General features: G+C 36.4%; 1 protein-coding gene across 7 annotated transcripts in view; it reads left to right on the top strand.

Annotated features, from left to right (window-relative positions):
* RAVER2 (ribonucleoprotein, PTB binding 2) overlaps positions 1-25,400 on the top strand; it is a 101,015-nt gene that overhangs the window by 26,842 nt on the left and 48,773 nt on the right. For all 7 annotated transcript variants that reach the window (XM_027113988.1, XM_027113987.1, XM_027113985.1 and 4 more), the window contains exons 3-5: positions 8,045-8,514; positions 10,898-11,089; positions 18,299-18,425. In XM_027113988.1, coding sequence (XP_026969789.1) covers positions 8,045-8,514; positions 10,898-11,089; positions 18,299-18,425 — 789 coding nt within the window. The remainder of the gene's footprint in view (positions 1-8,044; positions 8,515-10,897; positions 11,090-18,298; positions 18,426-25,400) is intronic.

Below are 25,400 nucleotides of genomic sequence, written 5' to 3' on the forward strand. Positions count from 1 at the left end.
GACGAAGGCTTTACAGCTGGGAATGGTGCTGTTCCTACCAGTGAGGATGATAGACAGCATAATTGGTGGTTGATTAGAAGGAGTATTCAGAAGTGTTTTGTCTCAAGAGTGGAGAAAACTGACTCTAGATTAATGATGCTAAAAATTTAAAAACAAGACTAGAAAGGATCAAGCCCATTCCTGATAACCACAACCTAGAACAAAACTCAAGGATATTTATATGAATACAAAAAAATCCAGTACCCAGCAAGGTAAAAATTTACAATGTCTGGTATCCAATTAAAAATTACCAGATATGGCAAAGAAGCAGGAAAATACAACCCATAATGAGGAGAAAAACCAATCAATCAAAACTGACCTAGAATTGAAGCAGATGAATTAATGAAAATGGACATTAAAACAGTTTTTATAACTGTGTTTCATATGTACAAGAATTTATAGTAAAAATTGAACATATTAAATAGAGGATGGAAGATATTAAAATATACTTAACTCACACTTTTAGTGGTGAAAACTACAATGTCCAGGATGAAAAATGGGATGGGTGGATGGGATTAACTAGCAGAGTGGACATTGTAGAGGAACAGATTAGTGAATGTGAATACATGGAAACAACAAAAATGAAGCAGAGGAAAAAAAGACTATAACACGTGAACAGAGTATCAGTCAACTTTGGGCCAACTTCAAGAGTCCTAATGGTGGAGTAATGGAGTCTCTGTAAGAGAGAGCAAGTAGTACAGTAAAAATATTTAAAGAATTAATGGCTGAATTTTTTCCAAATTTGATGAAAACTCTAAACCCAGAGAGCCCCAAAGTTTAACCAACCTCAAGCACAAAAACACGAAAAAAACTACAATAAGGTACATTTGTAATCAAATTGTTTGCAATTAGTACTAAAGAGAAAAATCTTAAAAACAGTGCCCCCCCCAAAGGGCATATTATTTAGATGGAAAAAATAACGATGATGCATGTTTATTGGAAACAATGCAAATGAGAAGACCATGGGGCAACACATTTTCTTTCTTTGCTGAAAGAAAAAAAAGATCACCATAAAATTATTAAGACATTAATGAAAGGAATTGAAGACAAATGGAAGGTATTCCATGGTCATGGGTTGGAAGAATTAATATTGTTAAAATGTCCACACTACTGAAAGCAATCTGCAGATTCAGTGCAATCCCATCAAACATTCCATTGGCATTTTTCATAAAGACTTGAATATAAGACCTGAAATCATAAAACTCCTAGAAGAAAACATAGGCAGTAAGCTTCTTCCCATCAGTCTTGGTGATGATTTTTTGGATTTGACACTAAAGCAAAGACGACAAAAGTAAAAATATACAGGTGGGACTACATCAAACTAAAAAGCTTCTGCACAGCAAAGAAAACCATTAAAATGAAAAGGCAGCCTACTTAATAGGAGAAAATATTTGCAAATCATATATCTGATAAGGGGCTAATATCCATAATATATAAAGAACTCATACAACTCAATAGCAAAAGAACAAACAGTCTGATTAAAAACCTGGCAGAGGGGCTTCCCTGGTGGCGCAGTGGTTGAGAGTCCGCCTGCCGATGCAGGGGACATGGATTCGTGCCCCGGTCTGGGAAGATCCCACATGCTGCGGACTGGCTGGGCCCGTGAGCCATGGCCGCTGAGCCTGCACGTCCGGAGGCTGTGCTCCGCAACAGGAGAGGCCACAACAGTGAGAGGCCCGCGTACCACAAAAAACAAAAAAACAAAAAAAAACCTGGCAGAGGATCTGAATAGACATTTTTCCAGATTAGGCGTATAGATGGCCAACAGTTACATGGAGAGGTGTTCAGTATCACTAATCATCAGGGAAATGCAAATCAAAACCACAATTATATATCACCTCACACCTGTTAGAATAGCTGTTATCAAGACAACAAGAACTTAGTGCTGGAGAGGATGTGGAGAAAAGGAAACTCTTGTGCATTGTTAGTGGGAATGGAAATTGGTGCAACCACTGGAAAACAGTATGGAGGTCCCTCAGAAAATGAAAAATGGAACTACCATTTGTCCAGCAATTCCACTTTGGGCTATTAACCTGAAGAAAACGAAAACAGTAACTCAAAAAGATATATGTACCCCCATGCTCATTGCAGTATTATTTACCATAGTCAAGACATGGAAACAACCTAAGTGATGGCTGATGGATGAATGGATAAGGAAGATGTGGTGTATATAGACAATGGAATATTATTTAGCCTTAAAAAAGAATGAAATCTTGCCTTTTGTGACAAGATGAATGGGCCTTGAGAGCATTATGCTAAGTGAAATAAGTCAGACAGAGAAAGACAAATACTGTAGGACCTCACTTATAGGTGAAATCTAAAAAAACCAAAAAACAAAAAACATGAGCTCATAGATACAGAGAACAATTGGTGGTTGCCAGAGGCTAGGGATAGGGGTTGGCGAAATGGGTGAAGGAAGTCATAAGGTATAAATTTCCGTATAAAATAACTCATGGGGATGTAATGTATAGCATGGTTACTATAGTTTGTTTGTTTGTTTGATTTGACCGTACCGGGTCTTAGTTGCGGCACACGGGATCTTCATTGCTGCATGCGGGATCTTTAGTTGCGGCATGTGGGCTCTTAGTTCCGGCATGCAGGTTCTTAGTTGCGGCATGCCTGCAGGATCTAGTTCCCTGACCAGGGATCAAACCCAGTCCCCCTGCATTGGGAGCACAGAGTCTTATCCACTGGACCACCAGGGAAGTTCCCAGCATGGTTGCTATAATTAATAATACTATAGTGCATATTTGAAAGTTGTGAAGAAAGTAGGTCTTAAAAATTCTTATCCACCACCCCGCCCCACAAATTTTTGTAACTATGTATGGTGATGGATGTTAACTAGAATTATGGCGGTGGTTATTTCACAGTATATACAAATATTGGATTAATTGTACGCCTGAAACTAATATAATGTTATGTCATTTATACCTCAAAAAATCCCACAGAATTATTTACCCACCAAAAAATATCCTTTAAAAATGAGCGTGAAGAAAGATGTTTTTCAATCATATAAAGCTGAAAGAATTCATCACCATCAGACCTGCATCATAAGAAGTATTTAAAGAAGTCCTTTAATAAAGCATGGAGAAAATGATGCTGGATGGGAATCCGATCTACACAAAAAAGTGCAGAGTACCAGATGTTGTCTTTATGTGTGTGTATGTGTGTGTAAAGACTGTTTTATTAATATTCAGATCTCTAAAAGTGAAAATAATAACTATATTGTAGAGGTTATAACACATGTAGGAATAAAATGCATGGCAACAATACAAAGGTTGGGAGGGGAGGAATGGAAGTACACTGTTGTAAAGTTTTTAGATTATACAGAAAGAGACCAGTATCACTTCATGATAACTGTTAAGTTAAAGATGTATACTACAAAGCCAAAATCACCCACTAGAATAATACAACGAAGAAACTCAGTAATTGTATTAAATGACATTGCCTTGGATTTCAGGAGCTATGGTGGTGTTTGAAGAAACAGATAATAATTAATAGATTAATAAAGGATGGCTACAGTTATAAACTGTGACCTTAAAACCAGAGCTCTCTGTTATAAATAAGAAGAAATAATTGTATTAAAATAGGATACATTAAGGAAAAAAGTTTTTGCATGCTTGCCATCAAATTTGTCCCAATAATAAATTAACTAGTGGAGCAAGCAATGGCAAAAGGATAAATAAAATTGTGACTTGTGAAAGGATTGGGACCAATCGTTGAATATTAAAATTTTGGTAGGAAAATGGAAACAGAACTAATCTCCAAATCCCTTATACCCTTTTCTCTGTAGAGTGACATCTTTCACTTCCACAGAGTCAATGTGAGAAAATTGGACATTTTTTTTAGAGAATTTATGGCCTTGCAAAGAAATGGAAGAAGCTATGGAAGAGAACCAGTGACCTCTTTTTCCTACTGCCTGGACTTTTAAATTTGCTTCATTATGTTATCTAAATTCTACCATTAAATGTCTTACTTGGGTTGAGCAAATGCAGATACCTAAGGGAAGGAAAATAAGAAGTTGTCAGTTTTAAAATGTACTAGTTAATCTATGCATGTATACATTCATCCATTCAGTTGACACTTATAGATCCTCTACTGTGTGCCTGACACTATGGTAGCTGATGGAGATATATTCATTAGCAATTTAGGGAGCTCACAGTTGATAGGATAGCAGGCATCTAAACAAATAGATTATAATGAAGTGTGATGTGTGCAATAATCCATTCAATGTTCAAAATACAGAGGTATAATAAAACAAGGGTTAACTCTAACTGGAAGAGAACATCAGGGAATGCTTCCTGGAGATCCTGATGCGTTAACCTCTGGGCTGGATTTGAAAGCCAGCTAAAAGGTTTGAGTGGCTGAAGATATTGGGAGAGATCTCGTAGGCAGGGGAATTACATGTGTAACATATAGATGCTTGAAACAAGTTGCAGTCTAGGGAGCTACAAACAACTCAGTGTCATTAGAGGATAAAGAAATGTGGGGAAGGGAAGTGTGGCAGTTACTGAGGCTGGCGTCAGATCAAAAGGGCCTGGTAGGCAACCTGGGTAAACTTACATATTCTAATTCTTTGTTGGGTTCGTTTGAATTTTTTACACACTCAAGCGTGTCTTTCCCACAGGCTTTATTTCTCTCCTCTTAACCCTTGTGTCTTTTACTTCTTGCATTTGTCCTACTGCACTGGCAGAGACCTTCATTCCATGTTAATAAAACTAGTGAGACAAGAACCCTTACCTTATTCCCTATCTCAGAGTAAATGGTTTTGGCTTTCACCGTTAATGTTGATGTAGGTTCCTTATAGACATTCTTTAACAGATAAAGGATGTTTCCTTCTTTTCCACTGATTGCCAAGAATTTTTATCCTGCATGGACTTTGAATTTTATCACATATCTTTTCTTGCATCTACTAAGATACTCTGTGATGTTTCTTTTCTGTGCTGGTAATGTGGCAACTTATATTGATTGCTATTTTATTTATTCATTTATTTATTTTTACATCGTTGTTGGAGTGTGGTTGCTTTGCAGTGTTGTGTTGGTTTCTGCTGTGTGACAGGGTGAATCGGCTGTGTGTGCGCACGTGTCCCCATATACCCTTGATTGCTATTTTAAAATAAAACTAATTTTGCATTCCTGAAATAAACCAAACTTGATCATGGTGAAAAAAAAAAAAAAAAAAAGGTGGCCTGGTAGGACATGATAACTGTGCTGAGGCTTGGCTTCATTGGTGATACCAGATGATTGCATTTTAGGCAGTAAACAGGCACAATTAAACTTTTGTTTTTGAGAGATCGCTTTATTGTCATTGTGGAAAAAGAAGAAAAGCTAGAAGAATGAAGAAAAGAGGATGGATCTATTTGGAGGGTAGAATTTGAGGATTCCTTTTTTGTGGGAGTTAAAGGAGATAGGGTCTAGGGTAACTCCCAGGTTTCTGATTTGTGAGTTGTGATGCTGGCAACTGAAATAGAGAATAAAGGAAGCTGAACAATGTTGGGATTTTAGGGGAATGGCAGGGAGAGGATGAAGATTGTGAGTTACGTTTGGTCGTGTGTGAATCAGTACGTGGATATATGTGGAACTGAGGACTAGAAACAGATTTAAGAGTTAACAGGGTATAGGAGGCTTTCTACGAGCCCCCAGACTAGCCATTTTGCTCTGTTTAATTGCTTCCGTAGCCCTCATACTTCCTCTTTGATAACATTACACTTGTAACTCTCTGTCAAATCTCTATCATCCTCTACTGGATTGTGAGGTCCTTGTTGAAAGGGATCTTATTTGTTTTGTTCACCAACTCCTTTCCAGTGCCCAACACAGTACCTGGTACATGAGACTGAATAAATGGGCATGGACATGAGTGCCCAGGGGAAGAGGGCATAGAGAAGAGAGGTTGATGGCTCAGGGCTGCTGGGTACAGTCATATGGCTGTGACTGTGTGTGACTCTGCCAAGAAGCAACCTTAAGGATTACCACCTTACATACGTGTATACAATGGAATATTACTCAGCCATAAAAAGGAACGAAACTGGGTCATTTGTAGAGCCGTGGATGGACCTAGAGACTGTCATACAGAGTGAAGTAAGTCAGAAAGAGAAAAACAAGTATCGTATATTAACGCATATATGTGGAATCTAGAAAAATGGTACAGATGAACCGGTTTGCAGGGCAGAAATAGACACAGATGTAGAGAACAAACGTATGGACACCAAGGGGGGAAAGTGGGAGGGGTAAAGTGGGATGAATTGGGAGATTGGGATTGACATATATACACTAATATGTATAAAATAGATAACTAATAAGAACCTGCTGTGTAGCACAGGGAACTCCACTTCGCTGTACAGTAGAAACTAACACAACATTGTAAAACAACTATACCTCAATAAAAAAGAAAGGATTACCACCTTACAGGTGTGAGTGGAGAAAAATCTTGCAAAGGAAATGGAAGAAGGAGCGCTTGGACAGCTATGAAGAAAATCAGGAAGGACTTTATCAAGGAAGTTAAGGAAGGGAATTGTTAACAGTTTCAAATACCCAGAGAATTCAAATCAAACATGAGCTGATGAGCTTATGAGCTGGTATAGGAACATAACCAGTATTTACAAATTGTTGTTGGCTTGTTTGCTGGTTTTAGCAAAATATCATTAAATGGTATTCTGTGTCAGCATAAGGGAAGAAAGGCATAAAATCAAAGTGACTCAAGTTCTTTAAAAGGGGTTATTGGAAACCAAGAGATATTCTCTCAATAAGTGCAGCAAAGCCATTTTTCCCCCTTAGTGTTGGAAGAGTTAGCTATTCCTTTGTAAGTAGTTTCCTTGTATGTGGAGATCATGTTAAGTGAAAAATGTGTTTCTTTAAATGTTAAAGTGTGGTGAGATGCTCAGTCTGAGAGCTGCGTGGGCACTAAGACCAGCTGAGGGAAGAGCAGATTGAGTGAAATGACAGGCAGGATCGTCCACACTGTTTAAATTCTTCCTTCTTGCTTGCTTTGTACATATTTGCCATGTTGTTATCATTGAATTTGGGTAAGTTAGTTGCTCATATGGAGCAACTCCACTGTGTGTTCCAGAGCGGGAGAGAAGAGGGAGAGGTAGGAAGGTTGAGAGAGCAGTGTGTTTGTAGTTTTGGTTTGCCCTGTGTTGTTTCTTTTATTTGGGGTTTAAAATTTTTCTTATAATATTGCTCAAAAATCTTATCAGATACGCATGTCTGTGTGATATTTCATTGATTTAGAACTTTATAATTGTATCATGTTTTAGATTTTACAGATTGTCATGTGTATTGTTGCTTAATGCTGGAACAGCTCCATTAGGTAGACAGGACAGATTTTTTAATTTTGGGGGGGGGTTGTTGTACCAAAGATTCAAAGTTAAGCTACTTGTCAATATCATAATAATCCTGTGATCTTTTCATACCATATTGTTCATCCAAAAAGCATACCAAATTGTGTGTGTGTGTTTGTTGTTTCAATGTAATTAATTTTATTTTAAGGAAACATATACATGAATTGGAGAATTGTCTTCCTCTGGGCATTTTGGTGTCTTTTTGCTCTGCCTTTGTTTTTTAGGTTCTTGTTATCAAATAGGGTCTTTTAGAACTCTCTGAGAAGAAATAAAAGTTCATAAAATTTTGCATCACGTGTTAACTGAGAAAAAATATCAAGTCTGTATGTACTTTGAAAAGATTACCCACCCCACCCCACCCCCAGAATATTGTGGTATCTTAGAGTGGAGCTCCTAATATAATTTGTGTACTGTTTGAGTTACTGGTCGTGAAATTAGTTAAGTGAGGGTGTCAGCATTTAAAAATAATGAAATAGAATAGAAAATATCAGAGTGCATTGCACATGATAGAAGTGTTATCTCCTGATACTTTTGTTTCGGAAATATATATATGTATGTATGTGCTGAGGCACAGGTATAAAATGTATTTCCTTACTGTGGGTCATGGTCAGAAAAGCTTGTAAACACTGGCTCAGAAAACTCTCGTTCATTTTATCTTCTTCCAGCTTTTGTTACATTATTGAATGGAGAACAAGCCCAGAATGCAATTCAGATGTTTCATCAATATTCATTTCGAGGAAAAGACTTAATAGTCCAGCTCCAGCCAACAGATGCTTTGCTATGTATTACCAACTTGCCCACTTCTTTTACGTTAGAAGAGTTTGAAGAACTTGTTCGTGCTTATGGAAATGTCGAGAGATGTTTTCTGGTCTACAGTGAAGTTACTGGCCATTCCAAAGGCTATGGATTTGTGGAATACATGAAAAAGGACTTTGCTGCAAAGGCTAGATTGGAGCTATTGGGTAAACATTTGGGAGCATCAGCTGTCTTTGCACAGTGGATGGATGTTAATCTCTTGGCCGCAGAGCTCATTCATTCTAAGTGCCTTTGTATAGATAAACTCCCTAGTGACTACAGGGATTCAGAGGAGCTGTTGCAGTTTTTTTCCAGTATCCATAAACCTGTGTTTTGCCAGGTATGTATTTTTAAGTCATCATTTGCAATATTTAAAAATATCTGCATATGTATCTGCATGCACTCACGTATTTATTATACCTATGTAAATATCACAATGGATAATCTAATTCTAATTGAGTCTGTAATGAACACTTTAATATTATGGTAAATTTTATTTATTTATTTATTTAGGTAAATTTTATTTTATTTTTATTTATTTTTGTATTTATTTTTGAATTTTATTTTTTTATATAACAGGTTCTTATTAGTTATCCATTTTATACATATTAGTGTATATATGTCAATCCCAATCTCCCAATTCATATGATGGTAAATTTTAAATCAGTCCCTTTTGCTGATGGGCCAAACTACATTGTCTTTATATAATTATGTCTCAGCAAACCCATCACTTAACACATCCACCTTCTCATTCCATCCACTCTTGAACCATTCATGCATTGATCCCTTTATCCATCCACATTTTGTTTATCACCTTCTCAGTGCCAGACACTATATTGCTAAATGTTGGAAATGTAAAGATACTCTCTTAATACCGCACAAGTTTGTGGAAGAGACTGACAAGTAAGCAGATAATTGTAAATCCTGTATGAAGACTGATACAATGGAAAATAGAAAAGTGTTACGAGGTGTAAAAAGAATGCCTTATTCTATCTTAATGGGGTCATGGTAAGTGAGACATTTAGAGAAGATCCTGAAAACTGACAACACTGGTAAGAATTTTCAAGCACTTTGAGTAAAATTAAATATGTTCTACTAAATAGGCAAAAATATATACTGTATAGAACTGAGAGGTTATCTAGTCTAGCTTTCCATCTGGTAAAAAAAAAAAGTTACAATAATTGTGAGTGATCATTTAGCTTCTGTTAAAATATTTCAAAATAATGGAAAATTCACTAGATCACAGGTCAGGCCATTACATATTTAAATGGCTCTCATACTGAATGTAAATATTCTTTAAAACTGCTGACGCTATGGAATTAAAATGACTTTGTCTTTTGAAAGACTTAAAATGATAGTGTCATTTATTTGGCATGAAGGTTATAATGAACCAGGAATAATAAAAATATTTTAGAAGTTTTCAGAAGGTTAATAAAGCCACTTTACAATGCCTTTATCAGTAGATCTGTTAAACTCAGGCTCTCTCGCTTGGTAGGTTGACATAGACTATATGGAAGACACAGTCTTCTTACCTCGTGGTCAGAAGGGATCAGATTACAAATCTGATTTTAAGATTTGGTTTGGTTAAAAGGAATGAGGTTGTAGGAGAAATGTTTGGAAGAGGTAGATATTTTTCCTTTCTCCCATGCGAATGGAAGAAGTTTTATGGAGGAAAAAAATATTTGAGGGCAGTTTTAAAAGGAAGGAAGAATGTGAAGAAAAAATAGAAATTCGGTCTACTACACGAAAAGCTTCAAAAATAAGAAAAGAAACTAAAAAGGACTGGAAAATGATTTAATTGTAGTATCAATTTATGGGATGCCAAATTCAAATAGAAGTATTGTAGGTGTGTCTTCTCAAAGACAGACGAAGCTGAATTTTATCACATTTATCACTTTATAGCATTAGTGTGTTTAAGATGATTCAGACATGTTCAACACTTAGAAATTTTTAGTGCCTTATTTTGTTCTTACTTTTGCTCTAGAAACTTTTTAGTGTCTTATTTTGTTCTTACTTTTGCTCTTTGTACCAGTCTTTACAGATCCAGGACTTTAGTATCTTCTTTTACACTCTTACAGGTGGGTGACTGGAAATAAATTGAGTTCTGCATTGCAGGAGTTTATTTAGGGCACATTCAGAAAAAGGTTGTGTCCTGAATATGGTATTTTAAACAAACCTGGGACACAGTTTTCCTAAATAAGGTTTGCTTTGGTATACTTGACCAAACTCCTGGGATCTGCCTAAAATATTGAAATAACCTTTGAATGTGGTTCCTTCTACCTTTCTTCTCTTGATAATGCAAATGTTATTTTACATAGATATATGATCCAGTAATTGTTCAGCATGTTTCATCGTCTGCGTATCTGGTGACTTTATTTTAAAGAAAGTTTTAATTATTGTGTCCCATATTTTTCTATAAATTATCAGTTTTATATATATAGCTTAATATATAGGGACTATTATCATTTGAACATTGACTTTTAAAATAAATCAGAGATTCAAAGAAGTAAAAAGAAACCGGACAGAATCTTACTTTTCCCATCTTCTAGAAGGACTGCATCTACCCAGCTAGTAAACTTTTATTTTCAGAAGGAAAGAATACATTATTTTCACCAGTATCATGCTCTGAGACATTTGTCCTTGAATTTTTAGATGATATACTTGTAAATAAGTATTTCTAGCTAAATATTAGAATTCCCTTTTTAATAAATGTATCACATCAGCTTGCACAGGATGAAGGTAGTTATGTTGGTGGCTTTGCGGTGGTTGAATATAGCACTGCAGAGCACGCTGAAGAGGTTCAACAAGCAGCTGATGGTATGACCATCAAGGGAAGCAAAGTTCAAGTTTCCTTCTGTGCCCCGGGAGCACCAGGGCGAAGTACATTAGCGGCATTGATAGCAGCTCAACGCGTGGTAAGTTTGTTCTTTTTTTAGGATATAAAAAAATTCAAGTAGTATTTTAATCTATCCAAACTAGTCAATCGTTGATTGGACCTTCATTATATTTTTATTATGTAAAGATACCCTTCTTTTTTTTTTGACTGGCTAAATGGTACCTCTGCCAGATCAAGCCAGCAGTCAATACAAAAGAAGAAACTGTGTTTCATAACGTGTATTCATCTCAAGAAAAAATTTTGAGGAAATTTCATTTATTCAGTAAATGTTTTGAGTTCCTGTTCTGTAAGTTTTGCGTGCAAGGTGCCCCCTTTTTCAGTGTTCATAAGTATCCGTAGTAGAAGTCGTGGGAGGTGGAGCCTCATTTTTGTGCACGTGGCATGGTTGCTGAGTTTCCAATTCTGAATACATCTAGTCACCCACTTTTGCAGGTGGTACACCCTGTCCTCTTGGAGAAAAAGAAACAACTAGGTGGCGTGGTGGCCTTACAAATGTCTGACATTTGTTTATAGCTGATCCCCCAGCAAAACTATCTCTCATCAGCCACTCTTTTCCATTTTCTACAGTGACTCTCTCAAATCCTCACTCTTTTCCTGTCTCTGTCCTTCTTTCTATCCGATGATCGTGGCTCCTACTTTATAGAAATATAAAGGCCATGTGCTGGACTCATTCGTTCAACTTTTCTCACACTCCCCCAGAAAAAGTGCCCCCATTTTTTCTCTTAAATAGCATTCATTCCATAAATACTTTTTGGGTACCCACTGCATGCTAGGTATGTTAGGGATGTTTAGGATTCATCAGTGAACAAAACAAAGATCCCTGTTCTCTCGGAGGGAGGGCTGTGCCTCCTCCTGCCAAAGCAGGGGCTCATGCCCGTGTCCCCCATCCTCAAGGATCTTCATCCTCACCTTTCTCCTTACTTTCACTTGTTCACTAGCTCTATCCCATCTGCTTATAAATACGCTCAAATCGTTTCCTTTAAAAATCTTCTCTAAATACGAGCCTTTGTAATACTTTTCCCTCACAGCTGGAGCTTCTTGAACAATCAGGTCCCACTCGTCACTTTTTCTTCTCTTCTCATTTCCCTCTCAGTCCAATGCAATCTCGTTTCTGCCGTCACTATTCAGGTGAATCTGTTCTCTTTAAGATTAACAGGAATTTCTTAATATTCAGTTGAAAAGATACTTTTCAGTCTTTCTTTGCCTGGTTTCTTTGGAACATTTAAAACCAACCTCCTGGGACTTCCCTGGTGGTCCAGTGGTAAAGAATCCGCCTTCCAATGCAGGGGCCGTGGCTTCGATCCCTGGTCTGGGAACTAAGATCCCATATGCCGTGGGGCAACTAAGCCCACGCGCCACAACTACTGAGCTCGCGCGCCTCAACGAGCGAGCCCGCGTGCCACAAACTACAGAGCCCACTTGCCCTGGAGCCCGCGCGCCACAACTAGAGAGAAAAGTAGTGAAAGATCCTGCATGCCTCAACGAAGATCCCGTGTGCCACAACTAAGACCCAACGCAGCTAAGAAAATAAAAAATAAGGAAAATAAATAAAATAAATATTAAAAAAAAAATAAGACCAACCGCCTACTACCTTGAATTCTGCCTACCGTTTGTTTCCTACCTGTCTAACCGTCCCACCCCTTTCTTCTCTTTCCCGAAGGGCTGCTATCAGTAGGCTTCTGTATTTGGCCTCCTCACTTTCTTCCTCTTCAGCACTCCAGTGGTTTTAGTTATTGCCTATCAGTGATGATTTTTCCAAGCATATATTTTTGGACCCAATTGCTCTAAGCACTAAATCTGTACTTCCAAATGATATTTAAACAGCCCCTTTTTATGTTATATAAATAGTTCAATTTCAACATTTCCAAAAGAAAACTATTTTTCTCTGGGACCTGCTTTTCTGTGTTCTGTAATATCTGTGTATGGCATCAGTTCGTTCAAACTAGAACTGTCTGAATTAAAAACTCAGTTAATCATGATTGGTCTTCTTCACCTACTCCCTAGATCAGGATGTCGAGAATATTAGCAAATCCTTTCAGTTCCACCTCCTGGTAACTATTAAGTCCTTGAGACTTGTCAGCATCTTTGTCACTTTACTCAGGATCTCATTTTTCTCACCTTGATGGTTCGAATAACCTGCTATGTGGTTGCCATGTCGTTCATCTTCCCCATTCTAACCCATCTTCCACGGTGCCGCAAGAGTGATCTTTCTCGTCCTCAAACCAGATTATGTCATTCTCTTGCTTAATATTCTTTAATGCGTGCATAAGTTCAGTTCCTTACCATGGCATACAGGGCCCTTCGTGATTAGGTATTAGTAACAGTGAGGAATCTTAAATTTTTCTCAGTCTTAAAAGTAATGTGCTGCATTGAGTTTTTTTTTCTGTAGGTTCTTGGTACATATCCTTTATCAAGTTTTCTGATTTAAAAAAAATCATAAGTAGGTAATGTGTTTATCAGACTATTTCTGCAACTATTGCGATAATTTTATGTGATTTCTCCCTAAGTTCATTAATGTGCTGAATCCAGTTGATAGGTTTTTCTAATATTACACTATCCTTATGTTGTAAATCCTAATTGATAATGATTTTTTTCCTATGCATTGTTTGATTTTATTGGATAATGTTTTATTTGGTATATGTGCAAATGTGCTCATAAGTGAAAATGCTTAAATTTTTGGGTACCATTTTTACTTAATTTTGGAATCAAGAGAACATTGACCTCATTAAATGATTTACATATTTTTCTCCCCCTTCTCCTTTTCTTTCCATTTCATGGATCAATTTGTATAAAATCGGGGTCATCCGTTCTTTGAAAGTTTGAGAGATCTCAATCTATGAAACCGTGTAGACTTACTCCTTGAGCCTCTTCCAGAAGGAAATCATTGATTACCACTTAAGTTTCTTCTGTGGATATTAGGTTTATTAGTTTTATTTTTCTCTGTGTGCTATATGTGGCATTTGATTACATTCTACAAATTTATCCACTTTGAGTTTTTAAATTTATTGGCACATAGCTATTTATAAAATTTTATTTAAAATTGTCATGTCTAGTCTCCTCTTTTTATCGTATATTTTATTTATTTGCATTTCCTTTTTTTCCCTTGATCAGTCTTGCAAACTATTTATTTTGCCTTTTAAAGAAACAGCTTTTGTTTTGTTCATTATTTCTCTTTTTTCTATCTTTCGCTTATTCTTGCCCTATCTTTATAACCTCCTTGCTTCTTTCTTCTTTGGATTTACTCTTCCCACCCCCCACCCCCACCCATCTTTAATGTTATCCGTGGTTAGCTCCTCTGTTTTCAACCTAGATTGTTTTCTGATGAACATAGTTAAAGTAAGCTTACTTCTATAACTAATGCTATACCTATGTGTCATAAATTTTATATTATGAATGTTTCAAATTTTTGTTATGATTTCCTTTTAGCTTAATTATTAGTTTTTTCTTCCAGTTTATACCCACCTAGGAATTTTTAAAAGCTATTCTTCTGATATAGATTTCTTTTGAGATATAATTGATATACAGCATTATGTTAGATTTCAAGTGTACAACTAATGATTCAGTATTTGTATATATTGTGAAATGATCACCACAGTAAGTCTAGTTAACATCTGTCACCACACAGAATCACAGAATTTTTTTTTCTTGTGATGAGAACTTTTAAGATCTACTCTCTTGGCAACCTTCAAATATGAAGTAGAGTATTATGAACTGTAGTCATAGTCACTGTGCACTACATTACATTCTCATGACTTGTTTCTCTTATAACTGGAAGTTTGTACTTTTTGACCCCCGTTACCATTTCACTCACCCTCCACCCCCTCCCTCTGGGAAACATCAGTCTGTTCTCTGTATCTATGGTTTTGGTTTTGGTTTTGTTTTTAGATTCCACACATAAGTGAGATCATACAGTATCCATCTTTCTCTGCCTGACTTATTTCACTTAGCATAGTACCCTCAAGGTCCATCCATGTGACTACAAATGGCAAAATTTCATTCTTTTTTATGGCTGAATAATATTCCATTGTCTGTATATATATACACACCACATTTTCTTTATCTGTTCATCCATTTTTGGAAACTTAGGTTGTTTTCATATCTTAGCTATTATAAATAATGTTGCAATGAACATGGGGTCCATATATCTTTTTGAGTTAGTGTTTTTTGTTTTCTTTGGAGAAATACCCAGAAGTTGACTTGCTGGGTCATATGGTAGTTCTATTTTTAATTTTATGAGGAACCTCTATACTGTTTACCAACACTTGTCATGTTTTTTTTAACTATACTTTTTCCTTTGTTTTCATTTCCCATCTACTATTGGATAAATTAGAATTTTCTTCTTCTGCTTCGAGAGTGAGATGTTCTATTTTATCCTACTGGTGATTGTTCCTAACTTACTAACACCCCTAGGTTGATCAGTATCTCTTTCTTCCCACTTAGTTCATTCTAAACTCCATCCTGCTTCTTCCTTCTACCCCACCTACCACCATATTGGGAGTACATAAAGTACATTTTTACTTTAGGATTGCCTTAATTTTTTTTTTGGTGGGGGGGGTGCACTGCACGGCTTGCAGGATCTTAGTTCTCCAACCAGGGATTGAACCCAGGCCACGGCAGTGAGAGCACCAAGTACTAACCACTGGACCACCAGGGAATTCCCAACCTTAATGTTTTTGTTTTTGTGGTCCTGGCTTTTGTATACAAGATTAAAATTAACTGTGATATTATAAACCCTAATTTCTGTGTATCATGTAATATCATCATGCATTTATTCTCATTTCTTATTTTCAGAAAGGGTTTCATGTAGTAAAAACTTTTTAGACTGTGTATGGCTGGGAATATTTTTTATTTCTTTTCCATATTTAATAGCTTAGCTGAATATAAAAATCTAGATTCAAAGTTTTTTTCCTGCAGCACTTTGAAAATATTAATTTGCTGCCTTCTTAAATCCAGGGTTGACGCTTTGAGAGTGAAGATGATATTAATCTGCTTTTTTTTTTTTTTTCTGAGATATGTTCTTCCTCACTGGAAGTTTTTAGTATGGGGGGGGATGTTTGATGTTCTTAAATTTCACACCAAAAAAATGTAACCAGGTGTGTGTTTTTCTATATCATATTTGGAACCCTTTCATTTTGTGGTCTTTAATTTTTCTTTAATACTGGGAAATTCTCAGCCATTACTTCTTCAAAGATTCCCTTTTTTTGCCTAATCCTTCAGGGACTCCTATTATATAGATGTTAAGACTTCTAGTCCCTTCATTGCCTTGGTTTTCTCTCTTGTTTTGTTTGCATTTTTCATTACCATGTTTTACTTTGTTTGTATTTCCCTCTTTATCCTCTGCTCATGTATTCTGGGAAGTTTATTTGACCTGACCTTTCAGGTCACTTATTTTGTTTTTCAGTCTTATATATTCTACTGTTTAACTTATCTGTTAAAGCACAGAGTAGAGGTTAAGAATAATGCTTTATGAGTTTCTCCAGTTTCCTCACCTATAGAATGGGGGTAATAACACGAACCCTATAGAGTTGTTTTGGGGCATTAAGTGATCTAATCCATGTAACATGCTTAGAACAATGCCAAGTATATATAGTAAGTGATGGCTGCCATTATTTTTCTCTAACAGTTGTGTTTTTCATACTTCTAATTGGTTGTTCTTTATAACTGCTTGTCCTTGTTTCATGTCACCAATAAAAATATATTATCTTTTTTTTAGGATGTCTGTTATGTTTAGTTAACATTCTTATTATTTCCTATCCTTTAATTCTGCTTTGTCTCTTATAGGTGCTTCAGTTTGTTGCCTTTAGTTTTTGTGGCTACATTCTCCCCATGCCTAGTTATTTTGTTCTGTGGATACATATCTCCTTTGGTAGGGGGTATGGCGGTTGGCTTCTTTGTATGTGAGTGTTTAGAGGTTGAGGGGCTGGAGATGGAGGAGGAGTGCTGAAGGCTGGTCTCAGCTAGGGTTTAGGGAAGGCGGGCAGGAACCTAGGGCTGAGAACCTCTGCCTTGACCGTCTGGCCTTGACCACAGACAGCCCTTTCCCACCCCAGCCAGGCAACCCTGCCCCTTAGAGCCTCTTAATCTCTTCTCCCAACCCTGCTCTTTTCCAGGTTCTGCCTTCCTTAATTATAACTCTTCCACCCTGCCCAGTGGGAGGAAGGAAGTAGAGAAGGTTGGAGGATGTGGGAAGGAAGTTTTTGGTGCCTCTACCTAGTGTTACATGGTCCCCACTGTCTCTGAGTTTGCACAACACCCTGCTGTTAATTCACTGCTCCTAGGCGGTCACTGGACTGATGCTGCCCTTTTCCTGCTTTTTCCTAGCCATGATCCCTAGGGGGTGATGTGGAGGAAGGCCCTTCCCCAAGGACCTTCCTAAAAGGCCCTTCCCCAAGCTATCCTGTCTGTGGATCCAGCCTCTCTCACACTCTTGAGGCACTACCTTGTGTCTGTCCAGGGATTTCTCACGGGTTTAGTGTCAGGTTCTCAATCCATCACCCTCTCCCTCTTAATGTCACAGCTTGGGATGAGAGAGGGAATCCAGTTGTCCTTGTCGGTTCTCCATTTTCTCCTGGTTGGAAGTTCATAGTTTTCATCATTATATTTTACATCATTATATTACATCATTCTTCTTCTGCTTTTACATCATTATATTAATATTCTCATCTATCAGGCTGGCTTTTAAAATCTGAGAACAACTTCATATATTTAGGAAGCTACCCAATGACATGTATGTAAGGCCAGTTCATCTTTGTCTCATATTAGAGGATTAAGTTAATGAATTAAAGACTGTTATTATAAGAAAAATGTTGCTTTGTAAGGCATCCCACATTATTAAACTTGAGATCAACATTGTAGTAAGGTTCTTCTACAGTATCAAAATATTCATCCTGTGTCAACAGGTTACCTCCCTGTTAATAAATTCAGATTCCCCTGATACCTTTCTACTTGTATGAAGAGATTTATCTGACTAAATCATTAGTCCTCTTAAAGCCAATTTCTACTTAACTGAAACATTCTATGAGGATTTCAGTGTATGTTGTATGGTAGAATATCTTACAATTAGGAATTGTGGTAGAATGTATACAACAAGTATATAATATAAAATAAGTTGTGGTTATCATAAAATAGATCTTATCAGGTGAATGAGAATTTCTGGAAAAAAGCCTTTACGGTTTCATCTTTGTGCTTATCCTTGTTCTAATGTTTTCTATTTCTGTATTCATCAAAGATGCACAGTAATCAAAAGGGCTTACTTCCAGAGCCAAATCCAGTGCAAATTATGAAAAGTTTAAACAACCCTGCCATGTTACAAGTTCTTCTACAACCCCAGCTCTGCGGGCGAACTGTTAAACCAGGTAAACTTCATGTGTGCTGATTAAACGTAGAATGTTGGCATGAAGTTAATTGTGCTGTTTTACATGAAAAACACACTTAAATTAGTCCAAGAATATTTATTTTTTCTAGAATTTATCAGTGAATATATAAAATATAATTTATTTTAATTAATGATCTGAGGTGAAAATATGTTTTGACTGTTTTTGATAGGGACAAACTGCTTACGGGTTTCCTGATTTTTTTTTTTTAACTATTAATAAGTATTAAATATTAAACCTTCAGTTTAGTTACTGGTTGACATGAATTTGTAAACCAGGTAACACATGGCTTAATAAGGTAATATTTAATATACTACACTGTTACAGCCTATGTTAACAAAGGATATGATACTTTTCTACGTAATATTTTTGGCAGAATTACTTTGTTGGAAAGTGTTAAGGTCTGTTTCCTCTCTGCTCTTTCTTTTTCATTGTGAAATTGTTCCACTTTTTAGAAAATGAGAAAAACATCATTTTCTAAGTATTATGGAAATTTTTATAATATTGGCATACATTAAATATCTATTTAGTATTCATTGAGAAGAGTTTATTTACCTTTTGAAATGCACAACTGTGCATACACAAAATGTATGTTTTATCATTATGAGGAAATGAATGCCTATATTCAACACTAAGCTTTAGATTACAAATGTTTAGATTAAATATACTTATTCTGTTTCAGCTCCAACTGGTCTAACACCAGCTAGTATATTGCAATTCGGTTCTAGCACCAACTACCTAGAGTTAGCACAGATCCTACAAGTAAGGGCTTTGTCCCCAACAGGTCTGCCCCTACTTCAGACAGCAGCCGCAACTTCAGAGGTCCCCTGGTCACCTACACTTCTGACTAACTTGCTTCAAATTTGGGGGTTCCTGTGACCCCCTCAGGTTCAATAATTTGTTAGACTCACAGAACTTAGGAAAGCACTATACAGTAAGTCCCCACCCATACAAACGAGTTCCATTCCAAGAGCATGTTTGTAAGTCCAGTTTGTTTGTAAGTCCAACAAAGTTAACCTAGGTACCCAACTAACGTAGTCGGCTATATAGTACTGTACTCTAATAGGTTTATAATGCTTTTCACACAAATAATACGTAAAAAACAAACACAGAAAAATAAAGAAAACATTTTTAATCTTACAGTACAGTACCTTGAAAAGCACAGTAGTACAGTACAACAGCCGGCATACAGGGGCTGGCATCGAGTGAACAGGCAAGAAGAGTTACTGACTGGAGTGGGGAGAGGGGGTGGGAAGTGGTAGAGCTGAAGGATCGTCAGCAATAGGAGATGGAGGGCAAGCTGCAATCTCACTCACGCCTGACGTTGATGGCGCAGGTTCTGGTTCCTTGCTGGATTCAATTCTACCTACCCTCTTGAAGAAACAATCCAGTGATGTCTGGGCAGTAGCTCTTTTTTTCTCGTCATAGATGACACGGTAGCACTGAATTGCATTCTGAGTGGCTGTTGCAACCTTTGTGTACCATTCTACGTTCAGGTCCTGTGCCTCAAAACTAACTGCCTCCTCAAATAAAGAAAATCCCCTTGCCACTTCCTGCGTCGTGAATCTCTTCGGTTCTTCAGTTACTTCTTCTTCCTCTTGTCTCTCTTCGTCCTTCCTCTGGGCCTCCAATTCCTGGCACTTCTTAGCAGTACCAGCTATGTCACTGCTGCTTTTACGCTTGCTTCTGGACATCCTGGGCTTGAAATAAAGATACTGTACTACTGTATTCTATACAGTACTGTACAGTAAAGTACACAAAAGCACAACCACTTGTAGAGGATGCACACCCGTGACAAGGTACGCCAGTCACTGAACTAATTTACATGATTGGACATCTGAACACACATCTGCATCTTTGAAAGTTTGCAACTTGAAGGTTCGTATGTAGGGAACTTACTGCACTTATGATTACAGTTTTGTTTTAAAAGATGTAACTCAGAAATAGCCTAATCAAGAGACTTAGGGCTTCCAGACTGGAAGGTCCTGACTGCAGAGCTTTTATGCTCTTTCCCCATGGAATCAGAGCACATCTGCCTTGCAGCACACATGTGTATTAATTAGCCAGAACTCCCTGCTGCAGTAACTTCAGGATCTAGAGTTTTTATTGGGGTTTTGCTATGTAGGCATGACTGACCATGTTATTGAACTCTTATCTCCAGTCCCCCTCCTCTCCCTGGAAGTCAGGAGGTTAGGCTGATATCATATGGCTCAAAGCCCTAGTCCTCTAATCACATGGTAGGTCTTTCTGGTATGACCAGTCCCCATCCTGAAGCCATCTAGGGGCCCACACTGAGTCACCTCATTAGCATAACAAAGACACTCCTGTCACTGGGAAAATTCCAAGGATTTAGAGTTTTCCTTCCAGGAACCAAAGACAAAGACCAGTTAAATTCTTTATTATACCAACAGTGTTCATATTAAGTACTTCATATAATCATCAATTATCTCTGTGTAGGAAGTAGCTTTAGAGGTGTCCAGCTCAGCCTACTATGCAGTCAGATATCCCTTCTACAATTTTAATGGTATAGAGATATCCTTTGTATGTCTTGACTACTCAAAACATAGAGCAGCTCATTATTTTCCAAAGCAGCTCTTGCCTGGTTTAACAAATTTAATTCCTAGGTTTTCCCTTGTATTAGATGGTGATTTCTATGACTTTTAGCCACTTATTCTAGTTCTTCCTATGAGGAAACACAGAATAAATCTACTCCTTCTTCCATAAGAAAAGCCTTCTAATGTTGAAGACAGCTATCATGAAACCTTAGTCATCTTTGATTTTCTTTGTCTTCTGTTCTCCAGACCAGTGGTCTCATTTTATTTATTTTTTGACTATGCAACTCTATCAGTAAAGTATATTTTTAGTAGAGCCCCAATATATACAGTATATGTATCACTTATATGTCAATTACATGAATGTACCTTTGTCAATCCATATATTAAGAAATGATAAAGCTTAATATTTTTATATTTTAAGATGAAAGTAAATACAAATAACAGTTCTCTTTTTTAAGAACAATTTATTTTTTTATTGAAGTATAATTGATTTACAATGTGTTAGTTTCAGGTGTACAGCACAGTGATTCATATATATATATGTGTGTGTGTGTATATATTCTTTTTCAAATTCTTTTCCCTTATATGTTATGACAAAATATTGAGTATGGTTCTCTTTATACACCTCTTCTATTCTCTTTGTAAACTATGGCTCTGTATTTGACTTTATATAACATGTCATAGGATACGCTCTCTAGAGCACCCCCCGCCCAAGTTGTCCTCTTGTAAAGATACCTAGGTTGTCTGGGTTGCCCTGAAATATGGTGTACACAGACATGAATTATCCTATAGATGGGTTCTAATCAGCACAGAATGCAGTGGGATTTCCTTCCTATGATCATTATATTCCTATTAATGCAGTCCAAGTTTGTATCAGAGTTTAAAGAAGTAGATTACACTCTTGTGTCTCTTAGAAAGTATAGTTCACACCTGGACTATCTTTAGTAACTTCTCCCCCAAATTATTTTTGTCTCATGTTTTCATCTAAGGTATGTATTCTCCGCTCTGCTTTTCTACTCAGGTTGGTGTATGACCATATGAGATTAGGCTCTTTTATTTTAGTGCTACTTTTACTGTTTTAAGAAAGATATATCATTATTACACTGGTAGCTTTTTCTTTGTTTGGAATGGCCAGTGAAGAGGGTTAAATACCTTACCTGAACACATGCAAAGAGACAGTGTATGGAAAGTTTCTTGGTGTTCAGGAAAGACAAGCTCTTGTTAATCAATAAATTTCATTTGTTTTTCCTTTACTATGTTTTTTTTACTAAATCTTAACTATATCCCTTACTATATCCTGAGCTCTTCACAGAAGCCTCTGAACAAACTAATTACAAAGGATCATAATTCCCTGTAATTTGTTTATATTATATGATACATATATACGCAAGTGTGCCATATTTTACTGTGCTTCACAGATGCTATGTGTTTTTTTGTTTTTACAAATTGAAGGTTTGTGGCAACACTGCTTTTGTCAGATGATGGTTAGCATTTTTAGCATTTTAAATTGAGGTATATACATTGTTTTATAGACATAATGCTATTGCACACTTAATAAACTACAGGATAGCATAAACATAACTTTTACATGCACCAGGAAACTAAAATAATTGTGTGACTTGCTTTACTGCAATAATCACTTTATTGGAGTGGCCTGGAACCAAACCTGAAGTATGCCTGTATGATATATTTGTATTTAAACCCTTGCCCAAACTTCTTTCTCACTGTATCATTTTTTCCAGTAACTGACACATATCTAGTTGTTTATTGCCTTCTCTTCCCCTAGACTAGAGGAGGCTCCACAATGGCAAAGATTTATCTGTTTGGTTCATCTCAGGCATCCAGGACAGAACTGCTACTTAGAGTGAAAAGTACTTAGATATTGTTTACTGATTAAACTCCTTCCTTAATCTGTCTGTTGCACAACTTGTACATACCTTGTTATATATGATCTAGTCTGTAAACTTTTAACTACTTTTCTGGTCTGCCTTCTTTTCTGTCTGATCTAATCTGTGCACGACCATCAGGTTGATTTTCCTCCTACACCTACTTATGCACGGCCGTCAGGTCGATTTTCCTCCTATGCCTACTTTATGTTACTTGAAGCATACTGATCTTTTCTCTTCAATCCAGACCTTCTAAATACCTTAAGAAAATACAGTATAGTGTAAATATTGTAGATTTCTTCTCTCTGTCCTTGTGTGTGTGTCTGTTTTAAAGTTTAACTAGTATATAATTACTTAGAATCTAAATTGTATGTTTAACAGCTTTCTTGAGGTATAACTGTGGCACATTCATCTGCACATATTTAAGTTGTACAAATTGGTAAGATTTAACACATGTATAACCCATGAAACTATCGCCATAATCCAAATAATGAACATATTCATTACTCTCAAAACTTTCCTTTTGTCTCTTTGTAACCCCTCCCCCCATCCCCAGGAAACTACTAATTTGCTTTCTGTCACTATAGTTTGTATTTTCTAGAAATTTATATAAATGGAGTCACACAGTATGTACTGTATGGCTTCTTTCCCTCAGCTTATTATTTTGAGATTCATCCACGTTGCTGCATGTATCAATAGTTTTTTTTTTTCGTTTTTAATGCTGAGTAGTATTCAGTTCTACAATTTCCATTTTCATTGATTTGTTGAACATTGGGTTATTTCCTGTTCGGGGTCATTACAGATAAAATTGCTGTGAAGATTTGCTTCTAATCTTTATGTAGACTTATGCTTTCATTTCTCTTGGATAAAGACATAGTTGTAGAATGGCTGGGTTATATGGTGGATGTATGTTTAAGTTGTAAGACACTCTTCCAACTCTTTTCTAATGTGGTTGAACCATTTTACATTCTCACCATCAGTGTCCAGGGCTCTAGTTCGTTCAGTATCCTCACCAACATTTGATATGTTGATCCTTTAATTTTAGTCTTTCTATTTGGTTTATCGTGCTGTCTCATTGTGGTTTTAATTTGAATATTCCTTTTGACAAATGATTTTGAACATCTTTTAATGTACTAATTTGCCATCTTTATACCTTCTTTGTTAATATATCTTTTAAGATATTTTGTACATTTTAAAATTAGGTTGTTTATCTTCTTATTAAGTTGTTGGGGTTTTTTATCCTAGATACAAGTGCTTTATTGGATATATGGGTTTGCAACCACTCTGTAGGTTGTCCTTTTATTTTCTTAACAATATCTTTTGAAGAGCAAAATTTTTTATTTTGACAATGTCCAGTTTATTATTTTTTGTTTTATAATTCATACTTCTTGTGTCATATTTAAGAAATCTTTGCCAAATTCAAGGTCAGTAAGATGTTCGTATATATTTTCTTAAGAAGTTTTATAATTTTACCTCTTAAGTTTAGGTTGATGAATGATTTCAAGTTAATTGTTATTTATGATATGAGGTAAAGGTCCAGGTTAATTTTTTTTTACAGTTGTTCCAGCATCATTTGTTAAAAAAGATTATCTTTTTTCATTGAATTTCTTGACACTTTTTTCAAAAATCAATTGACCGTATGTATATGGCTCTATCTCTGGACTCTGTTTCTATTCCATTGATCTAAATGTCTGCCTTTATATCAATGCTACATTGTCTTCATTATATACAGTTTTATAATAAGTCCTGAAATCAGTTAGTGTAAGTCCTTCAACTCTGTTCTTTTTCTCTTTGTTTTGCCGATCCTAGGTCCTTTGTATTTGCATATAAATTTTAGAATCAGCTGTCAATTTCTATGAAAAACGTCTGCTGGAAATTTGATTGGAATTGTGTTGAATCTGTATGCTAATCTGTGCAGAACTGACAACAATTTGCCATAAGTGCGGTATATCTCTCCGTTTATTTAGGTCTTCTTTAATTTCTCCCAGCAATATTTTGTAGTTTTCAGGGTATAAATCTTACACGTATTTTTTCAGATTTATCCATAGCATTTCATGTTCCTCGATACTATTTTTTTATTGCAGTGATTTTCTGAGGCAGAATTCAGAGTCAGTAATTCAGTGGCATTTGGTACCTTCACAATGTTGTGTAATCACCAACTCTGCCTACTTTCAAACATTTTCATTATCTCAAAATAAAATCCAGACCCATGAAACAGTGACTTCCCATTTCCTCCTCTGTCCAGGCCCTGGCAACAACCAATCCGCTTTCTGTCTTTACACTTTTGCTTAGTCTGCATGTTTCATATAAACAGAAGTCGTTATGTGACTTTTGGTGTCTGGCTTCTTTCACTTAGCATGATGTTTCTGAGTACTGTAATATGTATCAGTACTTCATTCCTTTTTTTGGCTGAGTAATATTCCATCGTATGCACATAGCATTGATGGACATTTGAGTTGTTTTCACTTTTCGACTCTTGTGAAGAGTGTTGCTGTGAATATTCATGTACAAGCATT

Source organism: Aethalodelphis obliquidens, unplaced genomic scaffold, assembly GCF_003676395.1.
Source record: "Aethalodelphis obliquidens isolate GAN/ISIS:26980383/991018 unplaced genomic scaffold, ASM367639v1 scaffold13, whole genome shotgun sequence".
In the NCBI taxonomy this organism is placed as follows: domain Eukaryota; kingdom Metazoa; phylum Chordata; class Mammalia; order Artiodactyla; family Delphinidae; genus Aethalodelphis; species Aethalodelphis obliquidens.